The 23,583-nt window shown below is 41.4% G+C and overlaps 1 protein-coding gene across 5 annotated transcripts in view; it reads left to right on the top strand.

Annotated features, from left to right (window-relative positions):
• The window catches only part of INPP5A (inositol polyphosphate-5-phosphatase A), a 429,845-nt gene that overhangs the window by 258,458 nt on the left and 147,804 nt on the right, over window positions 1–23,583 (top strand). For all 5 annotated transcript variants that reach the window (XM_073353963.1, XM_078853839.1, XM_073353965.2 and 2 more), the window contains one exon: window positions 12,555–12,658. In XM_073353963.1, the coding sequence (XP_073210064.1) occupies window positions 12,555–12,658 (104 nt within the window). The remainder of the gene's footprint in view (window positions 1–12,554; window positions 12,659–23,583) is intronic.

The raw sequence follows: 23,583 nt of genomic DNA, 5'->3' as shown, positions 1-23,583 counted from the left end.
GATAACCAATATAAAAGTAAATAGATACTGGTTGTGCCAGCTAGAGGGAAGGTACCCTTAGATGCTCAATGCTTCATTTGTCCAGTTCAAACATGAATCAGCTGTCTCTCTGCCTCCTTCCAGCCACACCACATCAAGCTGTGATCTAGTTGAATCTCAAACATCCCCTGACAATGAGTTCCACAGGTTGACTATGCTATACTATAGTTGACTATGCTATACTGTGTGAAGAAGTACTTCCTTATGTTTATTTTAAACCTGTTGTCTATTAATTTCATTGGGTGACCCCTGGTTCTTGTGTTAAGTGAAGAAGTAAATAACACTTCCTTATTTACTTTCTCCACACCATTCATGGTTTTATAGACCTCTATCATAAACCCCCTTCTCCAGTCGTCTCTTTTCTAAGCTGAACAGAAGCATCTCTTCATACAGAAGCTTTTCCACACCCCTAATCATTTTTGTTGCCCTTTTCTGACCAGTATTCAAGGTGTGGGTGGAGCATGGGTTTATTATAGTGGCATTCTGATATTATTGTCTTATCTCTCTCTTTCCTAATGGTTCTTAACAGAAAACTGCTGCTGTACATTGAGCAGATTTTTTCAGAGAACTATCCACAGTGATTCCAAGATCTCTTTCTTGAGTGGTAAAAGCTAATTTAATATTTATAATTGGGATTATGTTTTCAAGTGTGCATTACTTTGCATTTATCAACCCTGAATTTCATAGTCACCCAGTGTAGTGAGATCCCTTTGTAAATCTTTGCAGTCAGCTTTGGACATAACTATCTTGAGTAGTTTTGTAGCTTCTGCAAACTTTGCTACCTCACTTTTTACCCCCTTTTTCCAGATCATTCATGAATATGCTGAACAGCACTGGTCCCAGTACAGATTCCGGGAGGACCCCACTGTTTAACCTCTCTCCCGTTTAACCTCTCCGACCATTTATTCCTCCTTTTGTTTCCTGTCTTTTAACCAGTCACTGATCCATGAGAGGACCTTCCTTCTTATTCCATGACTGCCTACTTTGCTTAAGACCCTTTGATGAGGGACCTTGTTAAAGGCTTTCTGAAAGTCCAAGTACACTATATTTAGGACCCTACCAAATTCAAATTTGATCAATTTCACGGTCATAGGATTTTAAAAATAGTAAATGTCATTATTTAAATCTATTTTAATTCTATTTAAATCTGAAATTTCACAGAGTTGTAATCGTAGGGGTCCTGACCCAAAAAGGAGTTGGCGGGTCCACAAGGTTATTGTAGGGGGGATTGCAGTACTGCTGCCCTTACTTCTGCACTGCTGCTGATGGTGGTGCTGTCTTCAGAGCTGGGCAGCTGGAGAGCGGCAGCTGCTGGCTGGGAGCCCAGCTCTCAAGGCAGAGCCGCTGCCAGCAGCAGTGCAGAAGTAAGGATGGCATGGTATGGTATTGCCCCCCTTACTTCTGCGCTGTTGCAAGCAGGGTGCTGCCTTCAGAGCTGGGCTCCCAGCCAACAGCCACCACTCTCTAGCCACTGAACTCTGAAGGCAGCGGAGAAGTAAAGGTGGCAATACCATGACCCCCCTTAAAATAAACTTGTGACCCCTGTGCAACTCCCTTTTGGGTCAGGACCCCCAATTTGAGAAATGCTGGTCTCCCCTATGAAATCTGTATAGTATAGGGTAAAAGCACACAAAACACCAGATTTCATGGTCCTTTTTTCATGGCCGTGAATTTGGTAGGGTCCTAACTATATGCACTGAATCACCTTGTCCACATGTTTGTTGACCTCCTCAATGAATTCTAATAGGTTGTGAGGCATGATTTTCCTTTACAAAATCTCTGTTGACTCTTTCTCAGAATATTCTGTTCATCTATCTGTCTCATAATTCTGTTCTTTACTATAGTTTCAAACAGTTCTGCTGGTACTGAAGTAGTATTTCCTGGCCTCTAATTCCCAGGATTTCCCCTGAAACCTTTTTTAAAAATAGGTGGTACATTAGCTATTCTCCTGTCACCGGATACATAGGCTGATTTAAGCAATAGGATATGTACCACGGTTTGTAGTTTTGCAGTTTCATATTTGAGTTCTTTCAAAACTCTTGGGTAAATACCATCTGGTCCTGGTGACTTATTACTGTTAAATTTATCAGCTTATTCCAACCCTTGTCTACTGGCACCTTCGTCTGGAGACAGTTCCTTTGGTTTGTCACCTGAAAAAAATAGCTCAAGTATGGGAATCTCCCTCACATCCTCTGTAATAAGGACCAATGCAAAGAATTCATTTAGCTTCTCCGCAACAGCCTTATCTTCCTTGAATGCTCTTTCATTCAGTGATCCCACTGATTGTTTGGCAGGCTTCCTGCTTCTGATGTACTTAAAAAAAAATTGCTGTTAGTTTTTGTGTCTTTGCTAATTGTTCTTTAAAATCTTTTTTGGCCTGCCTAATTATACTTATACACTCGACTTGCCAGAGCTTTTGTTCCTCTCTTTTCCTCAGTAGAACTTGGCAGGAGGATTAGCTCAGTGGTTTGAGCATTGGCCTGTTAAATCCAGGGTTGTGAGTTTTCTCCTTGAGGGGGCCATTTAGGGGTCTGGGGCAAAAATTGGGGATTGGTCCTTCTTTGAGCAAGGAGTTGGACTAGATGACCTCCTGAGGTGCCTTCCAACCCTGATATTCTATGACTCTATTCTATGATCTGACATCCAATTTTTAAAAGATTTCTTTTGTCTCTTCCTGCCTCTTTTACTCTGTGGTTTAGCAATGGTGGCGCTTTTTTTTTTTTTTTTTGGTCCCCTTACTGTTTTTTTTTACTTGGGGTATTCACATAGTTTGAGCCTCTGTTATGGTGTTTTTAAAAAGGTTCCAGGCAGCTTGCAGACATTTTACTCTTGTGACTGTTCCGTTTAATTTCCATTTGACTACACTCCTCATTTTTGTGTGGCTCCACTCTTTGAAGTTAAACGCTACTGTGATGGGTTTCTTTAGTATTTCCCTACTACAAGGATGTTAAATTTAATTATATTATGGTCACTATTACTGTGCAGTTCAGCTATATTCACCTCTTGGACCAGATCCTTTGTGCCATTTAGGCCTAAATCAAGAATTACCTCTCCCTTTGTGGGTTCCAGGACTAGCTGCTCCAAGATGTAGTCATTAATGGTGTCGAGAAATTTTGTCTCTGCATCCCATCCTGAGGTGACAGGTTCCCACTCAATATGGGGACAGTTGAAATCCCCCAGTGTTATTGAGTTTTCTATTTTTATAGCCTCTCTAATCTCCCTGAGCATTTCACAATCACCATCCTGGTCAGGTGGTCGGTAGTATATTCGTATTGCTATAGCCTTATTATTCAAGCATGGAACTTCTACTCATAGAGATTCTGTGGTACAGTTTGAATTATTTAAGATTTTTTACTATAGTTGACTCTGCTTTCTTTCACATGTAATGCCACTCCCATACCAGCGGGAGCTTCTCTGTCATTCCTGTATATTTTGTGCCCTGGTATTACCATGTCCCATTTATTATCATTGTTCCTAATAAACCTAAATCACTCCCCAAGTCACCATCATCTCATCTTTGCATTGAAACCCTGCAGTTCTGCCTGTTCAGTTGGCCCTCTGTGTGGAACAAACCATTTCAGAGAATGCTACCATGGAGATCCTAGACTTTAATCTCTTAGCTAGCAGCCTAAATTTGGCTTCCAGGACCTTTTCCCTATGTCACTGGTACCTGCATGTACCATGACCCCTGGGTCCTCCCCAGCACTGCACATGCATCTGTTGAGTTGTCTTGAGAAGTCCGCGACCTTTGCATCCGGCAGGCAATTCACTAGGCAATTCTGCTGGTCATCACAAACCCAACTGTCTATATTTCTAATAATCAAATCCCCTATTACTGTTACCTGTGTCTTTCTAATAACAGGGCTCCCTGCTCCAGAGAAGAATCATCAGTGTGAGAGAATACTATGACATCATCTGGAAGGAGGGTCTCAACTATGGGATTGTTTCCCTCAACTCCAGCTTGATGTTCTCCTTCCAAAACTTTCATCCTCCTCATCAGCACCGAGGCTGTCAGATGTGGGGTGGGACTGCTCTACTGTGTCTTCAAAAATCTCATCTGTGTACCGCTCTGTCTCCCTTAGCTCCTCCAGTTCAGCCAGCCTGGCCTCAAGAGCCTGTACCTGGTCTCTGAGGACATGAGCTGCTTGCACCAAATGCACACACATGCCACCTGCCCACAAAGCAGGTAATCCATACATGCTGCATTCAGTGCAATAACCTGGATAGCCCCCACTCTGCTGCTGGACTTCTGCCTGCATTCTTTTTACTCTTGCAGGGGTGTTTGTTTGTTCTGTGTGTGTGGGGGGGTGATTGGCTTAAGTTTGCAGAATGTTTATTAGGTGTATCTGGCTCTCCTGCTCCCTCTCTAAACACACTTGCTAAACTCCCCCTTTTTGCTGCTTCCGTTCACTAGCTCCTCTGGTTGCTTACATGATTGTCTCCATTTTTCACCTTTCCTGGGCCATGTGACCTGAGGATGAAAACTCTTAACACTTTTAGAATTAAAATCTTGACAGCCAAAGCTGATATGTGACCTCCCACTGCATGAAAGGCATTGGATTTTTTATGATGAATAGAACCCTAAAAAATTAGCTTATATTTTACACATATTCTAATACACCAAAAAGAGGGTTTGCTGACAGACACATAAGGCCTGATTCTGATCTAGTGCTCACCAATTTTACCCTGTCATAACTTTGAATTCTTCAGTGGAGTTACTCCCGGTTTACACTGGTATGAGATCAGAATCAAGCCTATAGCCCATAAAACTTTTTCTTCTTTGAGTGATTGCACATGTCCATCCCAGTGTAGATGTTTGTGTGCTCTAGTACACAGTTCTCGGATAGTTGTTGCCCTTAGCAGCACTTGTCAGGGTAGCTTGAGCACCCTCTGCTGTCTCACACCTCACAGAGGCATAAATGGCTGAGCCACCCTAGACCCTCCTCAGTTCCTTCCTACCACCCATGACGGTTGTTGGAGCTCCCTATCCTTGCTTCTGCCAGTCTTTTCATCTAGTCAAGCTGGTCTACCCCATTCTTGCTTCTGTTCAGCATATGCTGGACTACCTTTGCGTCTGAGACATCAAGGATTACTGATTAGCTCAGTTAGGGTACACCTAGCAACTATTTCCACATTTCATCTTCTGGTGGATAACTGCTCTCTTTTTTCCAACCCATTAATCATAAGATTTTTAATTTTAATTGTAGCTCACGAAAGCTTATGCTCAAATAAATTGGTTAGTCTCTAAGGTGCCACAAGTACTCCTGTTCTTTTTGCGAATACAGACTAACACGGCTGTTACTCTGAAGATTCTTAAAGGGTTTGAACAGGATGTTTCTGCATTTTGAGTCCTGTTCCACCGTGGAGCCTGAATTTAGTCTTATCAAAGCTGCCCCCTTTGAGCCTCTAGCAGCTTGCTGACTGTTACACCTTTCAATGAAGGTAGCATTTTTAATAGCCATTATATTGACCAGGAGAGTAGTGGAGTTGGGGGCATTAGTATCACATCCTCCATATACAGTTTTTTACACAGATAAAGTCTACCTTCCTCCCATCTAAGGTTATTTATGAAAATGGCCTTCGCTTTTCGTATAAATTAGCCAATCTACTTACTGACCTTCTTCCCAAAACCTCATGGTAGCAAAGGAAAGGAGTCACTATTCACTCTAGATATTAGAAGTGTGTTAACATTTTGTCTGGAGAGGACTAAGCCTTTCAGATCACCGTCTCAATTGTTTATCACATTTGCAGACAGAATCAAGGGCTGTCTGGTTTCCACGCAGAGGATTTCAGCACGGATATCCAGCTGTGTTCACCTGTGTTACCAGTTAGCTAATGCAGAGCCACTGATAGAATATTGGGTTATTCAACTAGATCTCAAGTGGCTTGTGCAGCATTTCTGGTTCATGTACCAATATAAGACATTTACAAAGCGGCAACCTGCTCATCATGTCACACATTTGCTTCGCACTACATAATCTCTCATCAATCGAGAGATGCTGCTGCATTTGGACAAGTGATCCTCTATTCCGTGTTCAAATAGACTCTGGTCCTGCCTCCAAATAGAACTGCTAGTGAGTCACCCACAGTGGACTGGACATGTGCATTCACTCAAACAAGAACAAAAATGGTTAAACTTTTCTGTAACTGTTCTTCAAAATGCGTTGTACACGTCCATTCAACGACTCACCCTCCTTCCCTTCTCTATCAGAGTTGTTCCGGTAGGAAGGAACTAAAGCAGTCTGGGGTGGCTCAACCCTTTATGCCTGCGCGAGGCACCAAAGGGTGCTCAAGCCACCCCAACAGGTACTGCTCAGGGTAAAAATCTCTGTCAGCTGAGCACACAAACACCTCCGGTGGAATCGACGTGTGCAATACATCTCAAAGAACAACAGTTACAGAAAGGTTAATATCCTTTTTTTTTTCCACCTGAAAGGATATGAGAAGGCACATCCTCCTATGCTAAGGCTGCTTCTCAATGCCCGTGTAAATGACGAACTATTACTAGTTTACATTTGGCCTTGATCACAGGGTAGGTTGATAATAAAGCACCCCCTTTTGCCAAAATGGTACAGTTTACCAGTTAATATTCACTCACATTGTCTCAGCAAAAGCCTTCAGTTTTCCCAGAACAGAAATTACTCCTGGCTGTGTTTTATATATGCTGCCAAAAATGTTTTCTATGTCTTGAATGACATCAGGATCTTTTTGCTGAGATTGTCAAACTCACTGAAAGAAGATACATCCATCCATGATCTACTTAGAATGATGCCACATTCGTTTATCAGGATGTTTATTTAGTCCTCCTGTGAGAGCCAAATTTTAAAAGTGATAGGAAAAAAATCAAATCTTCTGTATGTGCCAAAGATATATTGGTAGCTTACGGTAAATGCTTCATGATTATAGATACTACTTCATCTGGATAATTTACGGTGATTAATTTTTATGTTTGGGGTTTAACCAAACATTCAGTGAGAGTGGACAGCTCAGGATGTTTAGAAATAGTATATCCAGAGTCCTCCTTTTCTGGGTGGCAAGTTTGAAATCCAGTCCAACTTGGTAGTTATGAAAACTTGATGCCACCTAATAGTGGCTATCTGACATCTGCCCTGTGTCCCTCTTCCGCAGTTGACAGTAATTGGTTGTAATCAGCAGAGTGGCCAAGACTTAATGGCCACAGAAACTGAACTACTCTTGGAGTGTATGTTCCTATGGGTGCTCCATCATAGCATGAGCACGCACCTGTGCACTCTCGACTGGAGACTGTAAAGCAGTGTCTGCAAGCCTGCACCTGTGCAGAGCAGCTCTTCATGCTCCCACTTGAAGCCATACAGGGAGGCACAGGCCCGCCACCACTAAGTTTCTTCTCAGCCACCTGTGGCTTGAGACGGAGTGCTTGGTGTCCGCTGTTCTACCACTTCCCACCCTCTCTCACTTATTGTAAGTTTCTCTTTTTATTTAGTTACGTTCTTATTTTCATTTTTATTAATTGCTTCCACCGACCTCCCCACCCTTTCGGGGTTTTAGTTTTAGTGCTTCAGCACACCAGGTTATGCTGAAGACCCTGGAGTTTAAGCCCTGCCAGACTTTCTACACAGGTCTTTTCCACAGAGCAACAGGCTTTCTAGCTGTCACTAGTATTTGGAGACATCCTGTCAAAGTGCACAATCTATTTGGGATTTAAAGGTAGGACAAGAAACGACAGAGAAGCTAGGTTGAAGTTCCTCTTAATGGAATGCTCCCTAACTCCAGCAGGGTTCTCTTTGCCACTCCCCGTACATCCGCCTCAACAACTCAGCCTACCCTGGTGACAGCTGGAGCCCCAGCAGCAGCTCCAGAGGCTAAGACTTCGAAGAAAAAGAAGCCTTTCCCCCTTACAAGGGAAACAAAGAAGTGAAATAGGTCACCCCATAAATCTCGCTCCTGGGAGACCTTGCATCCCTTCAGGAGTACTGCTGAAGCACCGACTGAAATCAGTACCAACATAAGAAGTTGTGTGTGGAGAAGTCTTCCACCCATAGGGTGGCTCCTACCTCAGTACTGTTTGACACTTCTCGGCACCATGATGTACACAGGGCTTCTTCCTGCACTCCAGTACTAGCATCTTCCTACAGCTCTGAGGTCAGAGAAGGTGGCCCATCAGCCTCTCCGGTACCACATGCACAAACTCCTCCTCGATACCAATCCCAGTTCCAGCACCAACTCAGCCTATGATCATATGCTATCATAGCTCTCCACTCCTTTTCACTGAAGAACTGTCTTGTTTTGGATGAACTGGAGTCTCCCCTAAAAAGGAATTTTACTGGAGCCCCCATCCTGCTACCACTCCATCAACTATAACCTGAATCTCATTCTTCCAACTCTCAGTACCAGCACTGATGCTTGAGACCATCCCCCTTGTTCGCCCAGGGGATGATACTTCTGACTCTGAGGTCTCGGTACCTATCATCACACCCCTCTGAGCTCATTTACTGAAGAGGACCTTCCAGGGACCCACCAGGCCCCTTAAGGATCTTTCCTCTATCCCTCTCCTCCTCAATGGGCTTACTGGAACCTTTGGGGGCACTTTGGTGAACAGTTTTACAGGGTGCCACTAGAAATAAAACCCAGCACCCACTGGTACTGCATCATTCACAGGCACTGACAGACCATCCTCTGGTGCTGTGTGCCCCCTAGGCAGCAAGAGAACTAAAGGGTCCCTTTTTGACCAGGCATTCTGGTCAAAAATTGGACACCTGGCAACCCTATCTTAGCTCCGGTTTTCTGGATTCCTGAGAGAGGAGCAGAGTACTGTTGAAGACCATCTGTTTGAAAGGCCTAAGCCAGAGGTGGGTAAACTCTTGCCTGCAGGCCACATGTGCTGTGCCAGTGCTCTGGGCGGTGGGGGTGAGAGCTCCTGCCGGGCAGCACAGCAGCGTGGCTGGCTCCGGCTGGGCAGTGCAGCTGCCAGTCCTGCTGCTCTGAGCAGCATGGTAAGGGGGCGGGGAACGGAGGGGGGGGGAGGTGAATAAGGGGCAAGAGGTCCCCGGGAGCAGTCAGGGGACAGAGAACAGGGGCGTTTGGATAGGGCAGAGGTTTTGGGGGGGCAGTCAGGGGACAGGGAACAGAGGGGGTTGGATAGGAGTGGGAGTCCTGGGGGACCTGTCAGGGGGCAGGGGTGTGGACAGGGGTCGGGGCAATCAAGGGACAGGAAGCAGGGGGGTTGGATAGGGGGTGGGGTCCCTGGGGGGTGGTTAGAGGTGGGGAGTTCCAGGAGGGGGCTGTCAGGGGACAAGGAGCAGGGGGGATTGGATGGGTCGTGGATTCTGAGGGGAGCAGTTGAGGGCGGGAAGTGGGAGGGAGTGGATAGGGAGCAGGGGCCAGGCTGTTTGGGGAGGAACAGCATTCCCTACCCAGCCCTCCATACAGTTTTGGAACCCTGATGTGGCCCTCAGGCCAAAAAGTTTGCCCACCCCTGGCCTAAGCTCTTCAGCATGGACACAGACTTTTTGCTCCATACCCTTAAAGATTCAATGGCTATGTCACAATCTCTGGGAATTTGTGTGTCTGGAGCAAAAAGACATTCTAGCAGATCTCAAACTGCATAGTGTTCCACACTGTTCTAGTACCACCACACAGGCTTCTCCTACACCTTTTGAGCCTCTGAGGAGGAGATCCAAACCTCACAAAAGGGGACTACCCCCTCTGCAGACACCTAATCTGCATCTCCTTCTAAGAGAGAGTTTTGACAGCTTGATCGAGGGCATAGATCAACCTATTCCCCCAGATTCTCTATTGTACAATTCTACTATTCCCCCTCTCCTCCGCCCCACGCCACCCTTTTTGGAGACAGACTGTCTCACTTCCTACCTGCCGAGAAGCATATCACCTGAGACAAGTGGATACTGGAGGTGGTCAACATGGGATATTCCATCTACTTCCACTCTATCCCCTCCTTCTCCATCTCTCTTCAAGGATTTCCCTCACAGGGAGATCATTAAGCAGGAGATCCAATCTCTCTTGCTCTTGGGGCAATTGAGCCGGTTCCCTCTTTCCCCGAGTTTGTCAGAAGATGGTTCTATTCCAACAATTTCCTAGTCCCCAAGAGGGTGGATACCAATCCTCGATCTCAGAAAACTGAATACCTGTGTCATTTCACAGCACATCAGGATGGTGATGCTAGCCCCCATAATTCCATGCTTAGACCTGGAAACTGGTTTGTTGCCCTCAACCTCCAGGACACTTACCTTCATGTAGCTATCCACCCCTTCCACAAGCATTTCCTACATTTTGTAATAGGGTCAGATATTAGCAATACTGAGTTTTCCCTTTTGGGCTCTGCATAGGCTCAAGAGTCTTTACAAAGGTCCTTTCAGCAGTAGTAGCCCACCTACACGTCAGTGGTGCATCGCAGTATTCCTGTACTCTTTATTCTGCTATCCCTGATCAAAGGAATTGTTTGAGTTGTTGAACAACCTGTCTGGGCTAATCTGAGGTGTTTCCATCCAGTAATAGAATTTATTGTTTCTTACAGTGAGGAGTTTGTTATTTTGCAAAGGAGACCATTCAAATTTGGACTGAGTTGTCTGTCTCTGTTAACAGCATTTTGTCATGTGAGTGGAGAGAGGGAACAATTGAAGAGTCTTTTCTCCTTTAGTTACAGCCGCTATGACTTGCTGATGTGCTTGAGGAGGTGCAAGCTACAACCTGTGATTTAGACCCTGATCCTTTTGGCATGGAGATGTTACCAGAGTTCATTACATTGTCTACCTAGGAAGATAGGAACTACCATTCTGCATGAGACCTGTGATCCATCTAGTCCAGAATCCTCTCTCCAACAATGGCACCTATCAGATGCTTCAGAGCAAGGTCCAAGAAACTCCACAGTAGGTGGATAATCTGCACCCCAGGAGAGTCTCCTCCTAACCCTTAACATATAGATATTGGTTTAAGGCTTGAAGCATGGGGATTTATGTCCTCTGTGTGTGTTTGTTGTAACTGTGGATATTCTTTTTATCCATTTAAATGTCTAATCTCTTTTAAATCTTCCTAAATTCTGACATTTTGTGGTAATGAGTTGCACAGTCTTATGATGTGCTGTGTGAAAAAATACCTCATTTTATCAATTCTGAAGCTGCTGCCTTCTAATTTCATTGAATGTCTCCTTATGCCTGTATGGGGAGATAGGGAGAGTCAAAGTTCCCAATCTGTTTTTTCTATACCCGTCAATATTTTGTATACTGTTATGTCCCCCCCCCTTAAGTTAAATCATCCCGAAGTTTTCAATCTCTTTTCATGGAAGAGCTTTTCCATGTCCCTAATAATTCTTAGCACTTGTCTTTGAATTCCCTCTAAAGTGCCATAGGGAGGCCACAGTGTAAGTTTGTCTTAAAGAAACAAGTGTTCACTCCTTACTCAAAGTATCATAGTTTGACACCAAAAAAAACTATCCAATATTGCCCTATCTTGAATATTCCTTTTTTGGGAGAAGTTTGAGAAAGTTGCGATAAGGGAATTCCAGCAATATATGGAGTTCTCTACTCTCCTTGACCCCGGTCAGTTGGTTTTTGGCCCTGAAGTGTGGTACAGAAACTGCACTGATCGTGTTAGCTGATGTCTTCCTCCTAGCAATCTACACATATATGCTGATTATTTAGATCCCTTTTTGTACCACTGTCCATGAGATTTTATTGACACCTGTGAATCTTGGAAGAGTAGCTTGGCTCATTCCTGAGAGTTTCCAGAGGGTGGTATTGGGCAGTTATAACTCTGCTCCTTACAGTCTAAGGAAATATCTACACTTACTGGGGATCAATGCTGCTGCGATCGATGCACCAGGGGTTGATTTAGCAGGTCTAGCAGGTCCACTAAATTGACCACAGATTGCTCTCCCATTAACTCCGGTACTCAACTGGAACGAGAAAAGTAAGGTAAGTCAACGGGACAGGGTCTCCCATCGACACAGCGCAGTGTAGACGCCGCTGTAGATTGACCTAAGCTACTTGAATAACGTAGCTGGAGTTGCGTCACTTAGGTCGACTTACCCCTGTATTGTAGACAAGGCCTAAGGGAGTTAAGGGGGTAATAACTGGTAGTACTGCTGACTTTAAATAATTGGATATTGGCTTGTTTTGTAAAATGTGTAATTTTTATATTATGTTTGTACCTACTGTAAAGAACAGACGGATATTTGAAAATGTAAATAAATTAAATGATAAAGTATACAATTACAATATTTTTAAATAACATCATTTACACTTTAATTTATTTTTAATACATTTACTTTATTTATATCTGTTTTTGATCTGTTTGTACTGCAACCCAGTACAATACGCAAAATAAGCAAGAGATCCTATAACTTATGTTCCAACTTTGCCTCTTCCTACCATCAAAAAACAGCTCTGATTTTACATACTAATTGACCAGACCAACACAGCCTCTCTCCTATAGTTTCTGCTGCTTTTCTGATGAATGCTAAAAGCTGGTTGCAATGATATAGGTATATATGTTAAGTGTGTTTTTATATCTCTTCCTAGCCAAGAAGTATAAAAAGGTTACTGGCAAAGAAATCTACTCAGATACATTAGAAAGCACGCCCATGCTGGAAAAAGAGAAGTTTCCACAGGATTATTTCCCTGAGGTATGTACAGCCCAATGGAGCATTCCAAAGTGTAAGGGTCCAGTTCTAGTTTCTCTTGCACTGATGACTTCATTGGTGTTACTCCTGACTTAAAGTGGTATGAACTCCATCAGCATCAAATCGTAAGCCTCTAGTTTTTTTGTGTCTCCATTTCATAGAACCTGTAATAAACATTTTTGTAAACCAATAAGTATATTTATCAAACTCAATTGGAGTTCTATCTTTAAACAGTAACACGTTGTAAAGAATTTATTATTTATAGGAGATTCAAACTTTCCATTGTGTCTCTTTTTCATTTTATGTATTTTTTTAAAATGGTGTTGGTGAGGGGTGCAAACATGCTGAAAATATTTAGTAGAACATTAGAGTTCACAGAACAGGCAGAACAGGCATTATGAATCTGTCCCAGGCAAATAGGTTTTCCTCCTTAAAGGGATGGGACGTAGGTAAGTACAACTGGGTGCCTTTTAAAACCACATCTGCGTTGCCACAGTGGTGTGGTAATAGCATCTTTTATTCTGTGTGAAAGATACCATGGTTACTACAGTTACTGGGGGAGGTATATGTTGAATTTTTAATGGTGCCTATTGTATTTGGAAGAACCGCAAGTAACTTTCAAGGATACATGAGTATATTTTACTTCCTTTAAAAAATGTTATTTATTATTACTATTTTAACACTGGTTTTGTGATCTTCATGGTGGTATTTTCTTCCCAAAATAAGGACTGTAACATACCTGACACTGAAATTGAAGTCCTGGACAAAACCTACCAGGTCAAGCTAAGAGCACTGTTTTTTCTTTGGGTACCACATGTAAACCTAAATAAAATTGCTGGATTCATTTCTGTTCTTTGACATTGAATTGTATTTTGAAATAGTACATTTTACAGGAGTGCACAGAGCATGGGATAAGCACTTACTGTTGGATGGATTTTAAAAATCAAAAGAATACAAATAAACAAAGTCAATGCCCACTGACTTTTGTAAGTAAAATGTGCAAATTATTTAAGTTTAGTAGTAACTGAATTTAAAAATGAAATCAGAATATTTGTAAATATTTGCACAAAGACATCTGGCTAGTTCATCCGTGCCTGAGGAGAGCGCTGCCTAAATATTTAAGGGTTGATGGCATGAAGATCATCCCTTTTGATATATGAATTTTAGCAAGCATGTTCTCATTTATAGTGCACATACATCTACTGAGAATGTAAACAGAATTAACTGCCTTTTTTATAACATTTTTGCTTCCATTGGGCCTCTTAAAATAAAAATAAATGTTAAATACTTACATTAGGAGTTTGGTTTTGCTCTACTTGAATGGGAGCATTGGTGGCTGTTCAGAGCATTTTATTTAATTCTTTTTCTCCATCACTGATAAGCTGTAGAAATGTGGCTGGTTGACAAAAGAAATAAGACTGACTGATCCATATTAAGGAATTATTTAATCATGCTATTGACAGTTTTGAACAGCGGATTGTGAATGGATAAGACTATAAGAAAATCACAGGCCATGGTTGGTGTTGTGGAAACTGCAGCTTTTAACATATACTGCAACCTTTTATAGTTACTGCAAATGTGAGTGAGTAGCGTTGCTACCTGGCACACAGGATTGCAATGCTACTCAAAACTGGCCCAGCCGCCCCTTTATCATGACCCAGGGGGGTCACTGGGGGGGGCAGACAAGGAGAAGGATGGGGACTAGGGACCCATGCGGGTCAGAGGTGGATTCCCGGGGGGGCTTGCCCCACTCTCTGTCCTGGCTCCATACAGACTGCTGCCGCCTGCACTCAGTCCTGCTTGCACTGCCCTCTCGCTTTGCCTGGGGCAGTACCACCTCTAGCAGCAGCAGCTCCTGCTCAGCCTTGAGGCCTACACCTTCCATAGCTGCCTGGCTGTACCAGGGGATGGGCTCAGGGAGGCCGTGGTGAGTGGGACCAGGCAAGTGCTGGGGCTAGGGGCTGCTAGTCCTACACAGAGCCTTCAGGGGTCTCTGAGGTGGGGCCACCTTTAGGGCACAAGGGCTCGAGTCCCCACACCATGCCCTGGAAACTGAAGGAATTTGGGGGAAGGAGGGTTATCCAGCCCCTGCTGGAGAGTAAAGGACCCTGCTGCCAACTCAACATCTAGTCAGCCAGCCGCCCATTCCCACCAAACCCCCACTTACTTCTGGCCTGAGGGGCTCCCATATCTCTGTCCTGAAGACCCCCACTTCCCTGCAAACATACCACACCTCTGCTTTGAGGGCATTTCCACTCACACCTGCACTTGCCCATTTACTGTACTTGAACTGACTGCACCAAAATTTCAACTTTAACAAACTGTGGCTACAACTTCTGGAAAAAAATAACCATACATTACAACTTTCCTAGAGCCTTATGCCTGGAGCACTTGATGTTAAGTCACACAGTGCAGGAGGCTCCTTTTTGTTTGCACCTGCTAAGGCACATCTGAAAACACATTAAATATTTTCTAATTTTATTTTTCTAAGTCAGCAATTCCTGTAGTTGTCCAAATGATGTTATGGAGGTGGTGTACAAAAAAGGAGAAACCTCTGGATCAGACTTTTTTTTCAAGGTTTAGGCTCTGTTTCTCCATATAACACAATATGTTATAATAATGTTGCTATAGCTACACTTCTGCGTATATTTCCGCTCATTTCAGGCTGCAGTATGGCATACATACGGCAGGTACGTTTTTTGTTTACTTTGCAAAATTTGAAAGTAATGCTAGACATTTTTAATATATAGTTAAATTTTATGTTTCTTGTTCTCTTTCATTTTAAGGCAGAAAAAGGAAAAATCTCGCAAAAAGCCTATACTACATCTAACTTAAGCTTGTATACTTACAGCTGAAACCAGATCACTGTGTTTAACCCATTTTCCTCTTACCCACACATTGGGGTGATTAGATGGTCTTCAATAAATAGACCTCAAATAGTGGATATTCTGAAAATCTCTTCTACCACAATGAGATGCATGAGCGACGTATCAGTCTTCACACACAATTTCCAGGCTTTTGTGTGTTTTAGCCAGACTTTTATCATTACATTAACTTTTTTTGTATGTGTGAATTGGTTTAAGACTGATTTCTTTTCTTTTTATTACTGCCGCTTAAGGATGATCTAAAAGTAATTACAATGATTGAGGCATAATGCAATTCAAAATAATTACAGCCCACTGCATATAAAACTAACAAAACTTTCTGTGTTGATTTATGGGTCCTCTTGGCTGGGCATGAATCTGAAATGATGCCTTTGGGAGCAACACTGCAGATAATGTTAGGCCATTTAAAAAAGCAGATTTGTGTAGTCTATCAGGGCAGAGTAATGTTTTTTCCCCCATAGTGAGAAATTGGTTGTTATCATAGATCACAGATACTGCTCAAAGCTCTTATGAAAGATGAATTAATTTCACTAATGCTTTAATGCAAACCTTTCATGGAGAAGGCTGTATGGTGATAACCTTACTGCGGTCTCTCCTTTCTCAATGATGATTTATGTCGTCTTTTAGTAGATGAAACTGCCCGTATTCACAATCCATCTGCTGGCTAAAGGAATCCTATTAACAGGAGATCTGAGGAGAGACTTAATATTGTAGGGTGAAAGATGTGGTATCCCTTTCCTGGGGCTTGATTTTTGTTTGGTTGTTTCGGACAGGGGGGTGTCCTGTTTTAATATTTAGATACTTCTCTCGGAGAGCACTGATCTATATAATCTTTACCCGATTTTTGTGCTGGCTTACAAACAGTGAATCAGCTAACGAGTAGCTTGTTTAAAGTCAAAGCCAAGCTCATTGCTTTAAAAACTACAGGCAATTGTCTGTCTTCCTGTCCCTGCCTGTAATTCTTTTTTCAACTGTGTTCCTGGAAGTCCTGTTTTTCCTAGTATTTACAAACAGTGTTTGGGTCCGTTAAAGACCAAGAAGCAGCCAAAAGGTATTGGATTGCAGTTTATACCTCAGACTGGTGATGGCATTCAGGACCACACTTTTTTGTTTATCTGTTCTAGCTGTATTTTATGTGCTGTGCTATTTTAGGCCTTAATCCTGCAAACCTTTTCACACATTCTTAATTGAAACAAGTGAGCACTCCTGTGAAGATAATGGAATTACTTGCATGTTTTCAAGCAAAGCACTTCTATAACTGTTTGCAAGGTAAGGTCCTTAGAAATTGTCTATTAGGCAGGGAGATGATCTCCTGGTTTAAGTACAGGCAGGCAGATTGGGAAAGTGGGTTCTTGTGCTGTCCTGTCTCTCTCTAATTTGCTGTATGATCATGGACAAGTCATATAATCTTGTGCTTCAGCTATCCCATGTATATATAACAATATCTACCTTACTGGGCTGTTGTGAGGTGTAATTCATTAATGTTTGTAAAGCATTCTGAAAGCCTTGGAGAACATGAACTGTAGAAGTTCTATCATATTTTGTTCTTGTGTGACATACAAGATAGACACATCCATGTAGAGTCCTGGCGACCCTAAATTCTCCTGTCCTGTAGAAAGGAAGTGCTGTTTTAATACATATGTAGTTCTGGGTTGTGGGTTTTTTAGCGTAATAAACCATGAAAAAGCAGAAAAATCTGTAGGACAAGGGAAATATTAAGGCTCCAAGACTGGAGGGAGTGATTATAAGCCTGTGCTCATGCATTTTTTTAGTTCTGTTTTCAAATACTTGTAAGTTTGTGATTGAAACTAATTATTTTTTGTTATTTTGGCTGTAATTATAGGCCAGAGAGCTGCTAGCACAGAACTTGCATGACTGCAGCTACTGGTAGGGTCAACCTCTTCTTATTCCCAATCCCTTCCTCTGTGATCTCCAACTCACTAGCTCTTTCTATTTAACACAGAGGGGAGACCCCCTGACCTTTCCTCATTCCATGCTCTTGTCCTGGTTGCTGACACAGAATGCATGTAGACCGCTTTTATCAGTTAGAAACACTTGACTAGAACATCCAATTAAAAATAATTAACTAAATCAGCCTTCCTTTCATAAGATGCATTTGCCAGCACCACAGGGAGGTAATCACAGAAAGGCCTCTGGCAGATGAGCCCCACTACAAGAAGCTGCCTGTGCTAGCAGAAAGAACTGTGGACAGAACTCATCTGACTGTTGTTTTAGTTTCCATCCAATTAATATGCTCCACAGTGAAACTGTTCAGAGAGAAATCTTTGAGTTAAGTAACATCGAGACATACTCAGAGCACTTTTATTTATGTCCCATTTGATATGAATAGAAAGAAAACAGGAGACTGCAATCCTTACTCAAGCAAAGCCGCACAATTTGAGCCAAAATGTACTTGCCCTTGAAAATTACATACTGTATACAATTGTACTCTCTCAAAAACAGTGTTTTTCAGAAGTAGAACTCTGAATTGAATAATTACCATAAAGAAATGATATATGTTGGTGGCTAATATATTATTACTGATCTATATAAATACATTTGCAATGGACGTAATTATTTAGAAATGATATGCTTTAGTGTAAAACTGGATGGAAATGCATTTGATTTATCATAGGTTTGTTGTATTTATTAACATTGTGTGCAAATTCACTTTTTGAAATGTCAGTTTTGCAATTAGATGTTTTCTTAGCAAATTCACAATCCATATTAGATAGTATTTTTCTATTAGATAATTGGTCATTATAGCTCTATGTTAAGAGTAAAATTATCAACTGGCATGCCACATGGTGTTAGTTTTTCTATCATTATGTAGATTAACTTTAGAATCTTGAACTACTGATAAGTGTTTCTGAACATTTTAATAACTAAGAAAGCTACTATGCTACAGGCATAGGTGCTGACTCTGTGGTTGCTCTAGGGCCCACAGGGAAAAAAATAGTGGGTGCTCAGCAGCCCTGCAGATCAGCTCCTTCCCCTTCCTCCCAGCGCCTTCTGCCCTCCATGATCAGCTATTCAGTGGCGTGCAGGAGGTGGGGGGGAAGGGGGGAAGCAGGGGCAGGAAGAGGCAGGGTGGGGACTTGGAGAAGGGGTAGAGTGGAGGCAGGCCCTGGGGCAGAGCAGTGGTCGAGAACCCCCCAGGATCTGAGTAAGTCGGCACCTATAGCTATAGGAGCATAGCTTTATATAGATCACAAATTTGAATGTCATTTGAGAAAAATTCCATCATGAGCCAAACAAACTTAAAATTAAGTACTGAAAGGTAAAAATATGCTGTATTCCCAAGTAGAAGTCTATAATTTTTGAATAGTGTTGTTTGTATTGCAATAGCATCCAAAGGCCCAAACAGGTTTGGGACCTCACTGAGCTGTGTGCGATACGAACACTCAGGAAGGTGAGGAAGATACAGTCCCTGCTCCAAAGAGTTTATCATCTAATCTAATGATTTCACATCTGTACAATAGCGTAAACATTTAGAATCTTCTAAGGCGATCAAGGAGAGAAAAGCCATCATCATCAGGAGGTACATCCAGATTTTTTCTGTGAGAAGTTGTAATAAGTGTTGTTGGGTTTTTTGCATTCATACAACTGGTATTATTACTGACTAGTGTAAACCACTGAACATACTGTAATATCCATGGAATAGCATTTAACACAAGTCCCTACATGAGGCTCTAAGGAGGAGTTCCTTTTACTGCAATGATAATGTAACATGGGAGGTACTGATACTGAAGGTCACTTAGTGCATCAGCTGCATTTGCAGGTTGTTAGACCTGGTTTCTTTTGTTGTTCAATTGATTCATCTACAAATTTTTTCCCTTCTTCCTCTTTGAACCATGCTGTTCATTTAAGAAGCTGCAATTATAGTGCAGTCATTGCCACTTTAATCTGTCTTTCCTTCATGGCCCTGCTTTGTATGGTTGAATAAACCCTTGCTGGGCCACTATTTAATTTGATATGGTCCCTCACAGTAGAATGATGGAGAAAAGATGAATTAAGGCTCTGTGCTAGTCATTATCAATCATGGTTTGTGTTCATTACTTATTGCTCACAGTGCATTTTGACATTAGCCCTCCATAACCTCTCTCTTCATGTTAATGTTGTCTGGAGGTCCTTTTACCCCATGTAGCTGAGGTTATTTATGTAGGTGGTGTTTCTAGAGGGTTTTAAAAGGTCAATACAATCTCCCTGGGGACCCTATTCACAAAGAGAAAGCTTCACAATGTAACTGCAAGTTTTAGAAATGTGAGGTGTTTTAAACTCAGAGATTTCAGATTTTTAATTTAATTTATTACAATTAAAATTTGGCAAAGTGGGATCAAGTATATATTGCTGTGCATAAAACCAATAGTCACTACACAAGTGTAGGCATTACGAAACCCCAAAATACCATAACAGACTTCTGTATTTGGACCCTAAGATGGCATATCAACTAATATGCAAATACCTTAAGTCACATTTGGAAATTTGACAATAGATACATTTTTACAATAAGAAACACTGTACAGATCCTAATTAGATCAATATGCATGTCTGCAAATACTTGTGTATCCATTCACCACTCTAATTATTCCAAATCTAAAGAAGTTGTTGCAGGTCTGTTATTTTACCTAAAGACATGAGTAACTTCATCTAAATTGGCCTTTGTTTAACCTAGTTCTCAGATGGAAGAATCTGATGTGATCTATTGTGTTAAAAATACCCATTGCTATCCAATATTTAAAATATCCATGTTCTCCTTCTCTCTTATATATTGCCCTGAGCCCCCAATCCCCCATCGAGCCTCTATTACCAACAAATAGACATGTCTGAGAAGAAAAAGAGCATGGAAGAAGCTAATCAGGCAATACCCTGATTTTGTGCAGAGGTATCCTAGTCGCAGCCTCAGGGAATTGAATAGGGCCCTTCTATGGATGTCCCTTCTTCGAAGTCCAGAGAGGCTGCTGTTTGCTAAAGGCGAAGCTGGTCTGAAAGGATATCAAAGAACTAATTTCCCTAGGGTCATTCAAAGGAGTCTTTTGCAGTATGAAGTTCTATCAAAACATCCTATTCCAATTCTGGCTGTGTTTGCTGCTTTGGTCCAATCAGCTGCCAAGAGTGCACAAATTTCAGTTGGAATGTTAGTATTTCTTAAGTGAATGTCTGAAGCTTTGTTTCTTTAAAATGGAGAAGCTGCTCCATTGTAGGGTGAGGCTTTATATAGTTGACTACAAAAAACTTGGTATGACTGTTGTTCAGGGGGCACTGTACAATGTTCCCAGTCAAGCATAGTTGACTATTTTGAAGATTACTAGTTGCACATGGTAGCTGTGCTTGATAAAGACATTTAATACGGGAGGCCTCTGGTGAAATCCTGGCCCCATTTAAATCAATGGGATTTTTGCTATTGACTTCAGTGAGGCCAAGATGTCACTCAGTCATACTAGTTAACACAGGGCTGTTTGAGCTGATACATTCCATAATGCATCAGACATCCTGAAAGAATATCTGTCAAGAATCCAGTTTTTAAAAAACAGACAGCAAGGTAAGAACATAAGAACGGCCATACTGGGTTAGACCAAAGGTCCATCCAGCCCAGTATCCTGTCTATCGACAGTGGTCAATGCCAGGTGCCCCACAGGGAGCGAACCTAACAGGTAATGATCTAGTGATCTCTCTCCTGCCATTCATCTCCACCCTCTGACAAACAGAGGCTAGGGACACCATTCCTTACCCATCCTGGCTAATACCCATTAATGGACTTAACCTCCATGAATTTATCCAGTTCTCTTTTAAACCCTGCTATAGTCCAAGCCTTCACAACCTCCTTAGGCAAGGAGTTCCACAGGTTGACTGTGCACTGAGTAAAGAAGAACTTCCTTTTATTTGTTTTAAACCTGCTACCCATTAATTTCATTTGGTGGCTCCTAGTTCTTATATTATGGGAACAAATAAATAACGTTTCCTTATTCACTTTCTCCACACCACTCATGATTTTATATACCTCTATCATATGCCCCCTTAGCCTCCTCTTTTCCAAGCTGAAAAGTCCTAGCCTCTTTAATCTCTCCTCATATGGGGCCCGTTCCAAACCCCTAATCATTTTAGTTGCCCTTTTCTGAACCTTTTCTAATGCCAGTATATCTTTTTTGAGATGAGGGGACCACATCTGTACGCAGTATTCAAGATCTGGGCGTACCAGGGATAGTTGATACTAACATTTGATATGCTCAAAGCCAGAGTTATTTTGAAATCCATTAACTATTTATAGAGTCCTTAACTTTTGGAGGTCTCGTTTCTTTCAAGATACATTTATTGTTGTGGTAAATGTAGCAATTGCTGTGTTAACTTAGGTGAGGATGTTGAGATACATGAGTGGCATTTGACATAGGACTCTGGAAATAGGCTGAATGTAGTTGTAAGAGGGTTCTCTGTATTTTTTTTTTAATTAGTTAGTAGCTAGTATCACAATCTAAATATGTTAAAAGAATTCAGTTGGGAGAGAAGAATCAAGTAAGTAGTATGATTTATCATCAGTCTTAATTGAAACAGAATCTGAGGCCACTGTTAGAAATAAAATTCAAATACAATTACAAATAGAAAATATGCACACAAACCTTATTTAGTGTTGATGGTTTTCTAGTAAACCTTTAGAACCCTGAAAGAGCTTTCACAAATTAGGTATCTTGGTATCCACAATGTTTCGGATAAAGGAGAACTCTTCAAAGCTAATTTTATTAAACAATTTACAAAAGCTATCAAAGGACTAGAAAAATGGGTTGGAATACCACTACGGTATCTCTCATTGAGAGGATTGGTGGTGTTAAAATTATAACTTTCCCACAAGTCAACTGTCTCTTCTCAAATCTCCCCTTTGGTATCCCTCAACTCTTCTTCAAACAAATTAATTTCAGTGTTTCTACATTCATTTTTGTCAGTCAGGCACCCAAAGTTGAATCACAGACTGTGAAACATTCTTATGAAAGGACAACTGGCAGGCACAAACAAATCCCTGATGCAGGAAGAATAAGGCACAGAACCATGTCAGATTTTTAAAAAATAGCTAAAATGTCCTGAAAACACCCTGTGCCTGTATAGCAAACTATCTGAAATTATGGGGACATAATTCAAGTCATGAAAAAAAAATAGAAGAAAAAGCATTCATAGTGCAATCTGTTCACATTTCCAAATATAAATGTTGAGTCTTTGTATGAAGCACTTTATTGTTAATCAATGTTCTTGAACTTTTTACTATTTTCAGTTGAACATTTTCTTGTTTTTCCAGTTGCTAAATCAATATAAAGCTGATGAAACTATATGAAGTGTATGAGAATGCTAGCAATCCTCACTAGCATGTTTCAGCCAAAACTGTTCTTTAGTTAAGCTGCTTATTTGAGAGCTGCTCAACAGATGTGATTGTAAAATTCAGATCCTGGATATAGGTATTTAAAGGGAAACTATCAAAAATTGTAGACTAGAAAGTGGACTCCCTTTTTTTTCTCTTAAATTTATTTAATCCACATAACTGTATATGTTTTTTTTCCAAAACAGATGCTTAAATAGTCTTTTTCTTAAATTAAAACTAAATCAGTGAGAGTAGCCCATCATTTCTGGATAACTCTACTTACACAAACCACTGTGAACTTGTGTTAAAAGAAAATATTCATGTAAGTTTTCACCTTCAAGCTACCAAGTTCAAGTTGTTATTCAGTCAAAACAATATAGATTTTAAAAGTATCTCTATAAACTGATGTTTTGAATATAAAGAGGATTTTGTTGGGGGTAAGGGAACCTTAGTAAAAGGACAGTTGTAAAGGGACAATGTATTTTTTGCATTCTTCTGATTGGTTACTGCTGATTTGTTGCCTCAAGAACCAGGGAGGTAATATTTTTAAATGATCCGATTGCCAGGAAGATAGATGTACAATTAAAGAGAAGAAAATAAGAGGTGATGCTCATCTGAAAAATAATGAGAAAACAGTCGGCTTTGACTTTATGTATACAGTGTTGTTATAGTCCTGTTGGTCACAGGATATTAGAGAGACA

The sequence above is a fragment of the Lepidochelys kempii genome, chromosome 7 (genome assembly GCF_965140285.1).
Source record: "Lepidochelys kempii isolate rLepKem1 chromosome 7, rLepKem1.hap1, whole genome shotgun sequence".
Lineage (NCBI taxonomy): Eukaryota > Metazoa > Chordata > Testudines > Cheloniidae > Lepidochelys > Lepidochelys kempii.
This window is presented reverse-complemented; position numbering and strand designations above follow the sequence as displayed.